At 37.0% G+C, this 18,368-nt stretch overlaps 1 protein-coding gene across 1 annotated transcript in view; it reads left to right on the top strand.

Annotated features, from left to right (window-relative positions):
- The window catches only part of TTC6 (tetratricopeptide repeat domain 6), a 249,006-nt gene that overhangs the window by 52,909 nt on the left and 177,729 nt on the right, over positions 1-18,368 (top strand). Inside the window, exons 3-5 of the mRNA XM_012555603.2 lie at positions 4,350-4,439; positions 10,353-10,565; positions 16,351-16,481. Of these exons, the coding sequence (XP_012411057.2) occupies positions 4,350-4,439; positions 10,353-10,565; positions 16,351-16,481 (434 nt within the window). The remainder of the gene's footprint in view (positions 1-4,349; positions 4,440-10,352; positions 10,566-16,350; positions 16,482-18,368) is intronic.

The following is an 18,368-nucleotide window of genomic DNA, read 5'->3' as shown; positions in this document are numbered from 1 at the left end:
CCATACGTATATAGATATAAATAGTACCTGTAGCAATTTTGATGTTTAAATTAATATGGCAGCCATTCAAGTTCTTTTCAAATCACATTTTTGAAAAGTTTCTTTTCAAATCACATTTTTCAGAACTGATAGTTCTGTTGAACACTGGGTCCAGTGACCCAGAACAATCATATAAAATGTTTAGTAAAAAAAAATCAAATGTGGTAAGAATGAATGCAAAGCAGCCCTGGCACATTTTTGTGTCTGTAAGCAGGATTCTACAGGCCAATGCCAGCAGGGTTTTGCCTGTGGGAAGCTAGAGAAAGTCAATGCAAATCAGGGCAGTTTCTCAAGAGAGTAACATGTGTGGACAAGTATTTGTTTATGGCCACAAAATGCCTTTTCTTTCCTTCTGTCTGAAACTTGAACTTCCTAGTAAGTTGTTTAAAGGCAGCGCACCTTGAATAAGTAAGTGCTGATGCAACCATGAAAGAGTACGAGTTAGAAATGCTCTTTTGGTCAGCATCATTTGAGGAGAGCATGGGTTGCATGAAGAGGGGTGAGGGGAAATTGCTGTCCCCACCTCCTTTTTAATGATGATTGAAAAAATACTGGGCCTGCCTCACAGTCCAGGAGAACACTGCCACTTCTGTTGCTGGTCCATCTGCTTGAAGCAGTTTAGAGGAAAGACTTTGTGCTCTGTTTGTTTTGAATACTGCACAGCACACTTTGGTGCTCAAAGCTTTGGTTTCAATGTCTGTGAAATTCCAGTTTCCTTCAGACTTTACTATCTTTCACGTTCCTTCCAGCTTTGAAATTTTGGATTCTAAGTTATGTCACAGGTAGATGCTGCTCTGTGAAACACATGAAAAATGTGTCTATGATTTTGAAGCTGGACTGCCCACAGCTTTACAAGTACTTATGGGGTGTTTAAAATTTGTTCAGCACTGTGCCAGACCCTATGGAAGATGTGGAAATGTACTACTCACTCCAGTTTATAGTTCAGTTAGGAAGACAAGATATAATTAATTCATGTTAAATAACATACTAATTTTATTTCTTCAAACATTCCCCTTTGATTTTCTTTTTTCTTTCTCTCTGTTCTGTTCCTTCTCATTTCATTACCCAAGCTGATCTTACCTGCTTGCTAAACCCGGTAGTCCCTTCTCTCCTTTCTTTGGTTTCTTCTTTAGGACAGTGGGAGCCCAAATGGTAAATGTTGATCACTTCACCCCTGGACACCTGGCTTCATGAACATCCTATCACTAGGATGTAACCAATTTGCATTAGGTGACTGTGTATAAAACTCATCAAACATATTTAAAACAAACACACACATACACAATTATTGCTAGATATCTGAATAAGAGAAATAGTATGACCAATGAGACAATTCATGAATAGTGCTCTGTTTCTTGCATAGAAGCTAGAATATATATCAGCATTTCTCAAAGTGTGGGTTGCAGATGACTTGTTTAAGAATCAACTTGAGCGGTTGTTAAAAGTAGAGGTTTCTTAGACCGCATTCCAAACTGACTGAATCAGAATACTTAAGAGTGGAGCTTGGGGAATTTCATTTTGAAGACCCCTAGAGTGTTTCCTAGGCAGGAGAAGGATATAATTCTGGGAAACTTGGAGAACTTATCTTAGAGTTAGAAGTAGCAATTCCTTGGAACATTGGTGATGGTGACTAACACCCCAAAAGACAAGGTCAAGTAATGTAATTTATGCAGTAGACCTCTTTCACCACCTCCTAATCCTTCTTTAATCCATCTTGAATTAATAATGATACTTGGTTTACAACTCTGCTTTAGCCTTCACTTCCAGCTTGCATAGAGCGTTAAGGTCAGCCAGAGGTGAAATCTTGGGACCTTCTCAGGTCTTCCCTGAGCATGTGCACAGCCTTTGGCCTGTGCACAGACTTACGCATGCACGAGGCCTTCCAGATTACCAGGAATATGTCCAAGCTTTTCATAGCCTCTGTGGATATCTTATTCCCCAGATTTTCGTTTTAAGCTTTCTCATCTATTGTTTGCTCTCTTATCCTCCACCTCAGGCAGTCATGATGTTAAAATGCTTGCCTGTAATTGTTTTCTACGTCACCTGGGAAAAGGCTTTTCACAACGGGTAAACTCTAAGTCAAGTCAAATAAAGACAGCTTTGTAAGTGAGGTCTTCCAGGGAACCGACAGACAGGTCAGATAATGACAAATTTTTGAGAATTGGGTTTTTAAAGAGCTTCAGCTCTGTTCTTATCCTTCTACTGGCTGCCAGGTTGCACTGAGAATGTAGGCTGTTAATTTTTAAGGCTACTGCATAGCAGGAGGAGCCCTGGTGGTGCACTTGGCTGCTAACTAAAAGTTTGGTTGTTTGAACCCACCAGCTGCTCTGCAGGACAAAGGTGTGGCAGTCTGCTTCCCTCAAGATTTATAGCTTGGAAATCCCCTGGGGCAGTTCTCCTCTGTCCTACAGGGTTGCTATGAGTCAGAATCAACTCGATGGCAATGGGTTTGGTGTTTTTTTCCCTTTGACTTAGCTGGAGAGTGGGGGACGGATTAGTGCAAGTTAAAATGCCACAAAGTTCACTAATCGTACTGGGATTCAGTTGTTTTTCATGAATAAACACTCCCCAGGTTGCTAAATGTCTTTCAACAAAAAATTATTAAACGTACAAAGAAATAAGAAAGTATAGTCCATACACAGGAAAAGAAAATTAATAGAAACGGTCCCTGAGGAAGCCCAGACATTGGACTTATTAGACAAAGACTTTAAATATCAGTGTTATTGTGGCTTTTCATGTATTTGTTTGTCTTATGTAGGTATTTTACTGAGGAGTCAGGAGGAGCTGTTGTTGACTGTCCTGATGCTACTTTAAGCTAACTTCTTTTGCTCAACACAATATTTAAAAAAATTGTTATTCAATATGATATTTTTGACATTTATTAATTTGTTGCTTATAACAGTATCTCATTATTATTTTGAGAATGGGAATTTAACTGATTATTGCTGTCATGAAATTTTATTTGTTGAATTTCTTAGATATGCTTCCTACTTCTAATTTGGTCTAGTAATTTTTCAGTTGACTTTCTTGTTTTATTTTTTTCCAAATGTATGGTCATAAATTCTCTTAATAGTGACATTTTAGTTTCGTCTTTTATACTACTAATACCGCATATTATTTTTTGTTTTTTTCATTGACTCCAGTCTGTCTAATGTCCTATTATAAAACACAGTTCTTGGTGCAGGGGTCGCTTATGGAGTTAGGAAAGTTTTCTTCTCTCAGAAATAGGTGCTGAATTTTACTGACCATTTTCTCAGCATTTATTGAGGTGATTGTACGTATTTCCATGTTAGTCAGCTAATCTAATAAATTAATAATGAATTATCTGTGTAGTTCTGGAAAAACCTTTTTGTTCAAGTTGTATTATTTCTAAATATGCTGCTTGATTTTTAAATATTTTGTGTGGGAATTTTGCATTTATATTCCTAAGTGAGGTAAACTATAGGTTTCTTTCTTGAGGTATTTTTAATTCATCTTTGACATCATTATCTAACCCACATAGGATGTGTTGAGAAATTTCTTTAAAGTATTTTATTATGAAATATTTAAAATGTAGAACAAATACTTATCATTAAGCTTTGTCAAAATTTAATATTTTGCCATATTTACTTCCAATTGCTTAAATAAATAAAACATTGCAGATAGAGTTCAGGTGCCTTTTGTACATCTCCCCAATAGTTCCCTCTCTCCTAAGAGCTGCACAGTACCCTGAATTTTGTGTTTATCATTATGTGTTTATACTTCAATGATATATTTATAAATCTGTAAGAATGTAAAGAATTATTTGCTGACTTTCACATTTAGTGTCTAAGTAGTATATTTACTATCTATTAGTGTAGTTATTAACTATATATTATTAAGAGTGAAATTTCTGGAGCCTAATAGTCTCGGTTTGAAATTTCCAGTTATAACTGTGGATTTGTCTATTTGTCCTTTCAGTTTGGTCAGTTTTTGTTTTATGTATTTTGAAACTCTGTCGTTAGTGCATACTGCTATGTCTCCTTAGTGACTTGACCCTTTTATTATTCTGAAATGATCCTCTGCACTGTTTCAGGGTACCTGATTTAATATTACCTATTTGACTTTTTAAATCTGATGATGTATCTATGGAGATCAACAATTTAAAAAGCCATGAACTTGTAATGAAAAAAGTATTTTTATTGTATCTTTTGTTCTATATTTCTCATTTGTTGCATTGACTAAATTATATTTCTCAACTGCATTATATTGACTAGATCTTTGTTACACTGAATAATGTGTCTTACTGATTTTTAAAATTGTCTTTAATTGTTTTCTTTTCTCCCTTCAAGGATGTTTCTTTAATGGGAAAAATGCAGTGGCACAAAACATCTCATATACAGTCTGAGCACGGATTACAGATAAATGCTGAGGAACCTCAAGTGGTAAAGTCTTTAATAAAAATCTTCCTTGCCTGTGTTAGAATAGAGTCTCTGGGTGTGCAATTGGTTAAATGCTCAGCTACTAACTGAAAGGTTGACAATTTGAGTCCACCCAGAGGCACCTTGGAAGAAGGTCCTGGCAGTTTACTTTTGAAAGATCAGAGCCATTGAAAACCCTATGGAGCACAGTTCTACTCTGAAACACATGGGGTTGCCATGAGTTGGAATCTACTCAAAGGCAACTGGCTTGTTTTTTTTGATATTATAATAATAGCATGCCTTTTGTTGTCTGAATGTTTATCTAGAGAGTGTTTTTGAGAAAATACCTGATTTATCTTGGAGAGGTGCGTTTAACTCTAAGCACATCTAACCCAGTATCAGTTGGGAATCCTGGTTTTTCCGACTCTCTGCTGATGCATACCTGTAGACCTTCTGAATTAAAGCTCAAAATTCTTTTCAAGAGGTAAAGAATTAACAACTCTTCTGGCCTAGAGACATTCAGATCTAGAAGTAGTTGGAGAATTATTAAAACATGAGCTTATAGGAGAGCATTACCTTACTCTTTGTACTTACTCTTTACTTACTATCTTGTTATCCAACATTTTGCATTTACGACAGTAAAAAAAAATCTACCATCTATTTTGCTCATTAACGAGAAGCCAAGGTGAGAGGGGAAGGAGGAGGAGGAAGGCAGGGTTTGTGAGAGGAGCGGGGACATGTGGGCTGTTAGAGGATGGTATTTCCTGGGTCAGTGAGCTGGGCTGGGCCTGTGGCAAGCGAGGGGCATGCCCTGGGGCCTCAGGAGTCGGGCATGGGGGCTTGGAAGTTTCTTCTTCTAAAGAGGCCTCTTTGCCCCCTCGCAGCCTCAGCTGGGCGCGGGTGGCTGGACCTCATGTGTCCACAGGTCTGTCTCCAGGCCGGTGGAGCAGGAAGGTGGTGAAGCCAGCTGGATCCACGCAGAGGCCTGGAACGTGGCCAGGTGACAGTGGGCCCGTCCTGCTCCAATGCAGCAGGCAACCCCGGACCACCACACCACCATCACCCCAACTCCCACAGGCTCCGCCGTGGTAGGGAAGGTGTGGTGGGGAAATGGGGGGCCTGCCACACCAAGTGCGTCCTGAGAAGTGCCGGGGGCACTCAGTTGATGGGGGGGAACACTGGTGTCAAGGACTGTCCTGACTCCTGCATAAGCTGATTTTCGCATAACAACCTGGTCTTTGTAACCTAACCAAGTCAATAAGTGAGGTGTTAGGTGAGTTTTGTTAGAAGAATTGTTGAAAGCATTGACAAGGGAAGAATTTTATAGAGAAATATAGGTAGTGACAGAAGTTTGTTTCAGAAATAAAACTCCCTTTTCATCCATCATTGACAAAATACTTGTGGTAGTCAAAGGAATCTAGAACTTATTCTGTGTGAGTGGGAAGTGCCTCCCTGTGTATAGAAATCCACATTTAGATTAAACGAGTGATGGCAAGATGATCAGTTCCCTTACAAAGGATTTGTGAAATGATATGATTAAATAGCAAGCTCCTTTAGTTCCTGAGAATATGATCCCACATACATAAGAATTCAGATCACCCTTCATTTTAAGGAACATGTCTGGTTAAGAAAGGGTGCAGAACCTTTTCTTTTCACAACAGCCACGGGTACTATAGTGTTAGAATTATCATAAATGGTAAAATACTAGAGTTTGAGATCCTTCTAGATTGAGATATGTCTTTTTCCCCTTTGTCGTCCCTTCCTCTGCTTAGGTCCCAGCAAAGGTATGTGGATAAATGAATTGTGTAGCCCTACCACATATGCTGTGTGTGGGCTTATTATTGATATCTAGGGTAGCTGCATCTAGGTTGCACCATTTCCAGGTAGATATAAAAAAATCTTGACCTTTAAATATCTCTAATAGGCATATAAAGCTGAAAATACAAGATTAGTTAAGTTTAGAAAAATAGAAATCTTCATTAATAGAATAAACCTGACTTAATACTGTTAGCTACATATTCATGTCAAGTATAAGAAAAGATACCTTTTGAAGGAAACTATACAAGAGGCCAACTATTAGGTACCTAGTTTAGACATCATTTTGATTATTTAAAATGAAGACATAAACAAAATATCAGTTTCTTTGTAACTTTGTGGAAACCATACTCTCAGCTTTGATGTTTACAAGCAATCACCGGTTGGTCTTTGGCTTTTTATGAGGAAGCTTACTACTTTAGAGGTAAAATGCCTCATGCACCTGGCTGTGGTAGAAAGGCTCCTCTGTAGTGTCATTCATGCTAGACACACTTTTTGGGCGCCTCCTCCATGCCAGAGAGCAGAACTCTGTCCATCCTACTTGTCCCTCAGACTGCCCAAGAAACTGCCCTTGCCAGTTCCTGGGCTAAGATTTGCCTGGGCAGCCCTGTCGGTGTGCTCCCACCCCAGGAGGGCCAGCCCTTTCTAAGTGGTGCCTGGCACGCTGCCTTCAGAGCATGGCGGCTTCAGTGTGAACTCTCAATGCCACAGGGCAGGGCTCTCTTAGTTCTTTCATGCTACTTGTTTCCTTTTTGAAATGGAAGCTTCCTTTTTTTTTTAATTTTGTTGTAGTTGTTGAGAATATACACAGTAAAACGTACACCAGTTCAACCATTTCTACATGTTCAATTTAGTGACATTGATTACACTTTTTGAGGTGAGGTGTTCAGCCATTCTCACCCACCTTTTTGAGTTGTTCCTCCCTCATTAACATAAACTCACTGACCCCTAAGGTTAAAAAAAGGAACATTCTTAATGGAACACCTTTTCAAGTACTCACCATTTTGAATATAAAGAACCATCATAAAGAGTGATTTCCTCACATAGTCACAAAAAATAAAAACATGAAGGAATTTATTCCTTCTTTCTCCTATTATTTGTCAGGCATTGTTTTAGACAGGGTTGATGCAGAGGTATAAATACAGTGAAGACTGCAAGAGCCGGAACTGAGGAGACTGCCTTGTTTTTCTGGGTCTCGAAAGTTTCCCGCCTTTGACAGGGTGCGGTCTTACTTTTCTGTCACTAGTTTTAGTGGGAAATGTTTTAGTTTTCCTTCTCTCACAGGTTTCTGTTTTACACAGGTTCTGACTTTTGCAGGTTTTACTGTAACAGTTTTTGCCCTTGAGGAACTCATTGTATAGGGTCTACATATATATCAAGAGACAATTTGCAATACTATGCAATGAATATCCTAATAGAGATTAATTACATAGTAGAAAAAATTGAAATAATTTTATTTCATTTATTCATTCACTCATAAATTATTGCAGAGTCTACAATGTGCTAAGAGTTTGAGATATAAAAGATAAGTGAGACACTTTAAATTTTATAAGTTCTCAAACTTTTTGGTCTCAGGATCCCTTTATACTATAAAAAATTAGTTTGAGAACCCAAAAGAGTTTTTGTTTGTGTGAATTTTTACCAATATTTACCATATTAGAAATTGAAACAGAAAAATTTTAAGTGTTTATTCATTCCTTTAAAAATGCCAATTTATATCAATATAAGATTTTTAATGAAAAAAAAAAAACTAACTCTGTTTTCCAAAACAAAAACAAATTAGCTTGAAGAGTGGGATTGTCTTTCATTTTTTACAAATCTCTTTAGTATCTGGTTTAGCAGAGAGCTGGATTCTCATATCTGCTTCTTCATTCAGTCTTTTGCAATATGTTGTTTTGGTTGAAGTACATTAAGTAATTCTGACCTCACTCAGGTTTGGAAAGGGAACTGTATTTTCATAGCCGTTTTATGTAATTATAGATACTGTTCCTTGTTAATACACCAAAATTTCACAAGTGGTAGTTTTTTAAAGGTTAGTTGCAATGTAGAATCTGAAATCAGATAAATGGACTATTTGTATATAATTACATTAAAATCCATTGATCTACCTTGCACTTTGAATGGATCTTTTTTACCCCTGTATGACTTCATAACCTCACGAGTTAGCGTTTGAAAAGTATTGATTTACTCTTTTACTCAGCGTTGCTTTTCCATCATCAGTGTAAATATCAACACAGTGAAAAAGGGCAAATAATGTTTTAGTATTATTATGAATATAGTTTTGACATTGCAGACTCCCTGAAAGGATCTTGAGAACTCTCAAGGGCCTGCAGACCACACTCTGAGAACTATTAGTCTGTTGCGTGAAGGGGTTCAAACACAACTCTGCTACTTAATCTCAGTGTGGCTTTGGGCTAGTTATTTAACTTTTCTAAGCCTCGGTTTCCTCAGTCATAAAATGGCATTAAAAACAGTTCCTACATCATGAATTTCAGGTGAAGATTAAAATTAAATGAGATAATGCTCAATATAAGTTGGCAATTATGATTATGATGATTATTACTTAGACATTTGTAATATAGTATGTATGATATATGCTAAACTAGATAGAGTCAGGGAACAGAGCACTGGTAAGATCAGGAAAGATTTTGGAAGGAGGAGAGGTTGGGCAGAGTTCTGAAGAAATTGACTAGATGAATTGCAGCTGGAGGACTACAGTTACCCTCTCCTCAAGCTTGTTTTCTTCCTGCATTTTCTATTTTGGAGGATGGGTGGTATCTTCATCTATTCAGTCTCCCAAACCAGAACTCTAAGTGAGTGTGTTGAGGAGGCCAGAAGGAAAAGAAAGGGAGTAATCAAAAGCTATGGAACAGAAAATGAATGAGTTTGTCATAGGTACAGGGCCCATTACACATATTATCTCAGTGCGTCTACTCTGCCATTTTATCGAAAAGGTTGTATTAGCTCCTTTTTTAACCGAGGAGGAAAATGAGAGGCTAACCAAAGTTAAATAAATTGACCATTATCACATATCTATTAATTGGCAAATCCAGGATTTGAGTTCAGCCCCGTCTGATTCCAAAGCTGTTAGTCTTTCTCCAGCATCATCCAGTGGCTTTATAAAAACAGGAGCTCAAGATTAAAGTTTCATTTTACAAACTTTAAATTTCTTGAGCCAGCAATGCCTTCTTGCATAGTGAAGAACTTTGTGCTTGTATAGTATTTGGTACTGTATGTCATCTTTACCCTTTATTTTACTTACTAGCAAAGGAGTGTACTCAAGAACAAGGTGATGGAATTGCATTTTACAGTTATTCTATAGAATTCAGGCTTTTATGTAAGTAAGTCATATTGGTTTTTATCATTTTTTAATTTGAGGCAGTGATGTTTTAACTGCCTGTGCTCCATAATTTGCAAAGAATCTTGGTTTAAATTGACTAATACCCAAATATGGCCATGAAGATACTTTCATTAAGTTCTGCTGAGATACAGTTGTAAGTCAATGAGACATTTTTAAAGAATGCAAAACAGGTGTAGAGGTGAGAGTTTATGATAGATTTTCATTTGGCCTTGGGATGGAGCTGGGGTATCCTGCTAGTCTTCCCAAGACCTCTGAGTCAGTACTTCAGCTCTTCACTGAGGAATTGAGGTCAGGTTTCTGCAGGAACAGCATCCCATTTCTCGTGGCCAAAGAACCTCAGTTTGGGCTTGGGTGTCTCAGTGTACCCGAGGCTGATCTAAAAGCAAAGCTGGGATAATGAAAATGAGAACCAGCCAGCAATGTCTTTTTGTTGAATGTATGCTAGCCCTTGACTCTGTGTGAGTGTGGGGTGGAGTCAGGATAAGATCATAGTCTTATGTATTTTCTTGGGGTTTGTGATAATAACTGTGGGGTGACTATCTTTTTTTGGGACAAGGGCTTAGACAATACTTTGCCAGCCTCTGTTTTTCTTAAGTTTGAGTTTCTCTTTCTAAATCTTCACAGGAAATTCATCACTTCTGCTTGATCTCAAACATGCCTTTTCCTATTTATTTTGTTGTCAGCTAGAAGACACTGCATGACTTAAAACTTTGGAAGGACCAATTAAAAGAGCATTCTTTTATGTTTACCTTTTCCAGCAAAGTCTGCTTGAAGAAATTCCTGAAGCTGTGTCAAGCATTTTTCAGCTTGAACAAGAGGATATATCAGAATGGGGAGCCTCAGAAGCAGATAGCATGGTATTTAAACCTCAGGAAATTTCAGAAGTTCAGCCAGCAGAGGAATCACCTAAATTTTCGGGAGATGAACAGCCCACAGATGATTCAAAAGCAGCCAAGCGGGTGTCTGTAAAGGTAAAAAACAATAAAAGAAATAATGTTCATGTTGGAAACAGAGTTGTGAGAGTTCAGGATATGCAGGTATGAGTAAATGGTCAAGGGAGAAGCATGGGGGGGTGTCACCCTGAAAAAGTGGGCCTCAGAAGTGCAAACTGCTTATTTGGGAAAAGGGAACATTTAGTTTTTAAGGGCTTTAAGTCTCAAACTAGTTACAACTCCGAGGAGTGAGAACAGACTTTCAAGGAGTGAAGGGATCTCAGGGCTTTCAGAAAGACCAAAAGTCTTCCAGTTACTGTCTTGGGAGAGTCAGGAACCATATAGCCCAGGGCCCGGGACTGGATGAACTTCATAGCTTTATAACTTTCCTCCATTTAGGATTACCCTAACCCCTGAGTCTTTTCTTAATGTCAGAGTGTTTCCTAGATTTATTTTCTTTATGTATCATTTTAATAATTTTTTACCATATCTGCATGTCACGTTACTGTTATTTACTAAATACTTTTAATTTTTACTTAAATACATTTATGCAAACATAAATACATTATTAGGATTAAGAAAATCCCTTTTTCCATTTACCATAGTGTATCATCTTGATTATCACCAGGGGTCCCCTCCCTCGTTGATTCGGAGGGATACCCTTTCTTGGATAAACAACTTTCCTGGTTGATCTTTCTTTTTCCAAGACCCCCTCTCCCCACCAATCACCACATCCCTACCATGCTTCATCCCAGTCAGCTAGCCATTACCAGTTCTTCAATTTTTTCCCAAAACTCCCAACTCTGAAACCTTGGATTTATTGATGACCATTCTCTCCCCTTGCCTTTTATAAATAATCAGTCTCCAGGTCCTGGATTCTTCCCAAACATCACTGCTTATATTTTCTTCATCTTTGTTCTAGTTGCCCCCATGCTAGTCTGGGTCCTGGTGACCTTATGTCTGGATTAGCGCAATTACCTCTTGGTTTTCTTCATTTCTGAGGTCCTACCTTCTCAGGTTCATTTTGCATGACACTAGCATATTGATCTTCCAGGAACAATAGGTAATAAGGAAGATCCAGAAGCAATCAGAGAAACTCTACCTCTGCCGTCAGGGAGGAAGGATTTATTTTGTGATTGGTGACCAACCCTATCAGAAGGTAGCTGTCTTTCTGAAGCATGCACTTGGGGTATGAAGTGAAGCCTGCCAAGACTAAGTGAATCCACTCATTGCTAACTATTCCAGGTGAATCCTGTGTGTTAGGCTGACACCTTCTAGATGTGGAGACCTAGAAAGCATCTTTAAGGACTATGATATCTTGGTGAAAAGGTGTTAGGCTTATGTGCACAGATGGTGTTTTTATCTGTTCTTCTATCTGAGCTGCTGGGACTTTGAAAATAAAAGGTGGATGTGAGAGGAAAATGGTTAACTGCTGAGGTTATCAAAGAATAAAATGGATTTTCAGGACAGTGGCTTAACCATGATGGCCTGTCAGGAATTTCAAATCCTTCATTGGAAAAATCCTGTAATGTCAGTTCTTTTGGCTTGTTTTGGCTGGTAGTAAATATTATTAAGAAATTATGCAAAAATTATTTATTTTCGGTTAACAAGAGGTAGTCCTTTCCTATGGTAATTAGAATTTATTGAATATTTACCATGTGTCAGCCACTTCAGTAAATATTTTACACGTTATCTTATTTATTCCTAATAACAACTTATTATTACCCTCATTTTACAGCTAAAAAACTGAGTTATAGACATGATAAGTAACTTGCCCAAGTACAAACATCTAGTTAAGTTGTAGAGGCAGAACTTGAACTGAGGTTGTCTAATTCTGGAACCTTTGTTCCTTACCACTTTATAGTGCTGCCGTTTTGTAACAACAACTAATGAATGTCTGGTTAAGTGTAAAAACACACTTTCAACTGCAAAAAATGACTGGAATGGAGTGTCTCTCACAGAACTATCAAGGATGATTTGAGCAGAGAGACTCGGAGAACGGATTAAGAGGATTCCAAACTGAAACTAGAGGTGTTTCAAGGGGAGGAGAAGAGAATGTCTGATAAAACGTTATGGTTTCTTGTTGTGAAATATTGTGGGACACATAATAATGCCATAAAAAATAGCACTGGAAGTATTTCTGTGACGCATCCCACCAAGTCCTCACCAAGCATCTTGTATTTATCTATTTGTTTTAACATCTCAAGATCAATTATTATCAATGAACTTTACCCAGTAAGTGGACATTTGAGGCCTTGTAGTTAGTCTCTAGCATCTCTGGCCCAGGAATAAGGAGCAATATATTCCAACAAGTCTGGCCAGATTGGAGGGAAAAGAAGACCTCCTTCAACATAACTGATGAAACTAACACAAAGGTGTGAAAGAGAAGCAGTGGAGAACTTCAGCTACTCAGACATATGTCAGAAACTCTCATTTCACAAAAAGTAAAGAATTTTAATAAATCCTTACCTTTACGGCCATTTCTCCTCTCGGAAGTTTATTAGTACAATAAAGGTCATTTAGTACTCTGGTCTAAATCATGAGCAACAAAAAGGAAAGATTAATTAGATAGAAATAATGGTGACCTGTGAAGAAATGACTGACACAACAGTCAATAGAGGATTATTGAACATTTTAGGAGGGAAAATGTCAGTAAAAGTCTGTAAAAAATTTAGATATGATTACATGACCTGAGATTCTAAAATGAAAGGAAATGTTAAGAGTTGTGGGAAGCTCTAAACCTCCCAAATTCTCACAAAGTAACTATGAGTGATCTATTACATTCAGAGTTTTAAAACATAGAAAAGATGAAAGAAGAAATACATACCCGTAGATAAATGTGAAAGTGGCATGTGGCTATAACAATAATGCTAAAAGCCTAAGGTCCAGAATGGGTCGAGACCTGTGAATAATGCTAAGAACAAAATAGTATTTTGTGTGTTAGTTTTGGAGCAAAGAGAGAAAAAAAAAAGAAGGATAACCTTGTTGTTATGGATGAATAGTGTGATGAGAGCAGATGACAGAGCTGCTTTAATTTATTTTCGGAACAAGGTTGAAGTTTTAAATAAACAGAAATAATGACAAAGAGAAAAGGAAGCTGATAAACTTCTACTTTGCTTGCCTTAAATCTGACAAGGAGAATGATTTTTAGTTTAGGAAGAAGAGAAGAAGAATTGATAAAAGAAACTTGAAGCCCAAGATTGGTAAAAGATTTTAAGAGTTAGCCTAGATAAGTTTAAGTCTGTTGTCTCAGACACACTGATTCCTGCAAATGAGATTGGTGTGCCCTTGTCAGCAGTGGCTTTGAGGAACTGCTGCTATGGGAGAGGTGCCAGAAGCCTGGAGAATGACAACTATAGATCTGATTTTTTTTTCTCTTTTTTTAAGAGTGAAGATTGTGGTTTCAGCAGTCTATGCATTGATCTTGGACAAAACCCTAAAATGATTAAATGAATCATTAAAACGATAGTGTGCATGAACCCTTATAAAAGGAATCAGTAATCACTTGAAGCCAGCATGAGTTCCCTGAGGGCAAGTCATAGAAGATCAAACTCATTTCTTTTCCTCAAGTTACTAGACTGAATATCACAAAAACATTAGACCTAGTGTTCAACACGAGAGTATCATGGTGAAGAAGAGCACAGCATCTTGGGCCAGAATGCCAGAGGTAGAATCCTTGCTTTACCGTTTGCTAGCAGTGTGACCTTGGGCAGATTACTGAACTTCTTATCTGTCATTATCTGTAAAAAGGGGATCATGACAGTGCCTACCTTGTGTTGTTATTGTGAGGGTTATATTTGATCTTACAATATAAAGCGCTTAGAACAATGCCTGGCACACAAGAAAACTCAACATTGGTTATTGTTACTATAATCTAGATTTCAGCAATCCATTTATGAAAGCTTCCCAATGACAGTTTCAGAGACTAGATTGTGGTCAGGTAAACAAGTTAGTGGATTTGTAATAAGAATGCATATTGGTGGATGAAGAGACACTAGTGGAGTGTTACAGGGCTCTGTGTGATTCAGCATATTTTCCAACAATTTGGATGAAAATATGGAAGATTCATTGATTGGATTTGCAGATAACATCCAGAATTTGATGGATAAGATTTGGTTGGTCAGACTTGAGATGAAATTTCATTGGGACAAATGTATATATGGTTCTGCCCTTGGGTCCACAAACTAAGCGCATAGATATAGGATGACAACTTAACAGTAATGTGAAATGACTTCAGGGCTTCAGGCTATAATGTAGTTTTCAGATAGGAAGACAAATACAATCATAGTTTGTGTTGACTGATGAATACCATTAAAGAGGGTCATCTTTCTCCTGGCTGATCTGATCACGTCACACCTCAAATATTGTATTCAGATCTGGGTATTCTGCCCCAGGAGGGACACCGACAAATTTGAGAGTGTTTGCAAGAGAGTATTCAAAATGACAAAGCATAATACTTCGAAAAGGTGTCATGTGAGGCAGAATTGAAGGGACTGGGGATGCTTATCTGGGGGAAAAGCAGGCCCAAGGGAGTCAACTGTATTCAAATATTTCACTGTCTGTCTAATGGAAGAGAGCTAGATTATGCCTGTATGGTTACTGAGGTTTGAATTGAGACTGGTGGATGAAAGTTTTTAGGCCCAATAATGAAGAACCAAAAGATTCTAACAACTAGAAGACTTTCAAAGGGTTAGTGGGCTGCCTTTGGATACATCCAAGTTCTGTGTTCTTGACTGTGTTCAAGCCAGATTGGATGACTGCTTGGTGGAGATAATATTTGAATTCTCTCTACTTGCCGGAGATAATATTTGGTAGAGAGAATTCAAGTATTAACTGGATGGTCAGATGGAATGCTCTGTATTTTTGTCACTTCTTTACCCAAGAAGTTGCAATAGCTTTCTCATTGTATCAAGCCCAAATTCACTACCTAATTTATAAGAACCTCTCTTATCTGCCTTCCTATACTTACTCAACCGTATCTCCTTGCTTTCTCCAAGAACACTCTTTCTGCTTTCTTCCATCTAGTCTTAGAAAACACAGAGCAACCCACAGAGAAAAATATCCTTAGATGAACCATAACTATGAATTCAGCAGATTTTCTAGGAAAACAGTATTACAAATACCTATATTGATTAAAAGGCAATTATTTATGAGACAGAAATGTATGTGATTTTTTCCCCTAAGGAGCAGTAATAGAATATAATAGAACTGTAAGAAGTATAAATGGATAAACGTTGAAAATAGTTGTATAAAGCATTAAAGTTCTTTTTAGCTTGTGCTTGCAACCACCAGTCATGCTAAACTTTAAGACAGTAAGTGTAAGTTATATTAAAGTACCAATCAAGAAGAGAAGATATATAGAGGGAAAATATTATATTTCCTTTTCAGTATTTTAAGGCAATAAATAAAAGTAGTATAAATAAATATGCTGCTAATATTTTTATTGTTATGAAGCTGTATATGTAACAATTTAAGAATGAATTTAGAGGAAATTATGAATTTACCAGGGAGTCCCTGGGTGGCACAAATGGTTAAGGACTACTAATTGAAAGATTGGTGGTTTGAACCCACCCAGAGGCACCTTGGAGGATAGATCTGGTGATCTGCTTGAAAACCCTATGGAGCATTTCTACTCTGCATACATAGGGTTGCCATGAGTCGAAATTGACTCAATGGCGATTAACAGCAACAATATCAGTTTACCTTTAGGATTTACGTTCAGTTATAAAATATACCTAGAAATTATAAGTCTATGAGATGGACAGTTTTATAACGCTCGTGTTATAGCTTTCTTTAACAGCACACTTTATATATTTTTTTAAAGGTATCATCATCAGAATTCTTGCAAATCAAGGGAAAAGAAGTTAAACGAATGAGAAAAAGTAAATTAGAATTTCAGCAACAGAGACCAAGAAAATCTTTAAAATCCCCGAGGGATCAAAAACTAGCTAAAAAGTAACTTCCTTAAATTTACATATTTTACTGTCTGAAGAGAAGTTATTCAGTAGCAATGATACATGAAAATGCTTTTTTTTTTTTAAAAAAAGGAAAACTAAATGTTTTAGAAATTCGTATATGAGATCTGAGTTAAGCTTTCTCACAGGAAAAGTTGGTGACAGATTTGCAGTTAGGATATATATGCTCTACTCCATGCTTCTATTTCTTTGTTTGACCACTATTCTTACTTTGATGATGCAACAATAACTAGAATAAAAATAGACTGAAGAAAATTAAATATTGGCATGTTAGAGTTGATATTTTTGGTCACTATAATGTCTGATTTGGATTTACTACTTGTTATATTGGTTAATTTTGAAATGACAAATGATAACCCAACACAAAATGGCTATAGGCCAATCAATTTGGTAATTTAGATGGCTTTATTTTTCTCTACTATTATTTCATGTTTCATTTTTGCCTCATATTTTTATCGTAAAAAATTGCTGTTTTACACAGGAGTACAACTATGATTTTCAGTGATGGTGTATAAATGCAGTTTAGATTATGATTTACCATTTGCCATTCACTTTGTTGAAACTCTGATTTTCTCCTTATTTCACCAGTAGGTTTTTATGGCTTGGTTTATTCTAGATTCTTCTTCATTTAACACTTTATGGAGGCTTAAAGAAGTTTTAATTATTAGCTTTTGTTGTTGCTTAGGGCACTGAAATGTGTGCTGGACATGGAAGACAACCCTTTTATGGCCAACCTAAAGTTTGTAAATGGATATTACTCACAATTAAGTAGCTGAGAATAGACTCATGGGAAAAGAATTCCAAAGTTTATGAAACCGTCAAATTGGCATTTAAGTGACCCTGTACATGCCATTGCTTATCTGCATTGCTTTAAGTTCATTTAGTTAGCGAGATTATGTATTAAAACAAATAGTGACAGCAGACAACAAGTATTTTACCTTCAATAAATAGTTACTGTCAGATTATCAATGGTGCAGAAACTTCTTGATTTTTTTTCTGAAAAACCTTGCGTTTTAGTGCATTAAGCAAAGTCGCATGGCCACACACAGAGTCAGAGTCTTTTCTTTTTTATGTCTTGGTGTTTCAAAGAATGACAAATAGTCCTGTTTAAGGAGAGTGTGCTATAAAAACACACAGCCTTTCTTGAGCATGCCAAAAATATTTGTAGAGCTTCTTGACATATATAGTACTGTTTTAATTCATTAAAAATGAAATTAGAAATTTCCATCAGAGAGAAATAAGAATGATATGCAGAATAAAAATTCTGATTTTTAGAAAATTAATACAGTAAAAAAGAATTTTGGAAAAAGGTTTCTGAAAAAATCTTTCTATTGTTACTTTTTTTTCTTTAATCAATTTTTTACCTAACTTTTCTCATCAGTGACTAGCCCCCAAATTAAGTTGTTTTAATGGGAATCCAGCCATCTATTGAAAACATATTGCTGTTTGGCTCAATAACCAAGGGAGATTTACTTGCTGATTTATATTATTGGGGTGTGATGGGGAGCATAGGAATTCAGATTGGTTGTGATACCTTTTTAAGAAAAAATAAAAACCTGAAATGTAGTCTCGAGCACATTCCATAGCCAAGACCTGTCCCAGGCAGAATGATGATGTAGGTGAGCTTGGCATCTTAGGTCACCTTCTTCTCCCCTTGTTTTTATTTTTCAGCCTTTTCTTAAGAACACAGAGTGCCAGGGTGTCCTGGCTGCCTGGACACCCCTTTACACTCCCCCCTAGTCAGGTCTGTTTGTCTCAGGCATTTTCAAATGTTTTAGATTTACCTCCATTTTTCTCCCTCACATGAAAATGTGCAAATTTCATGCCTTGTTCTTATGCCCTGTTTTGTTTTAGAAATTGCATAAAC

The sequence above is a fragment of the Trichechus manatus genome, unplaced genomic scaffold, assembly GCF_000243295.1.
Source record: "Trichechus manatus latirostris isolate Lorelei unplaced genomic scaffold, TriManLat1.0 scaffold00043, whole genome shotgun sequence".
NCBI classification, from domain to species: Eukaryota; Metazoa; Chordata; class Mammalia; order Sirenia; family Trichechidae; genus Trichechus; species Trichechus manatus.
This window is presented reverse-complemented; position numbering and strand designations above follow the sequence as displayed.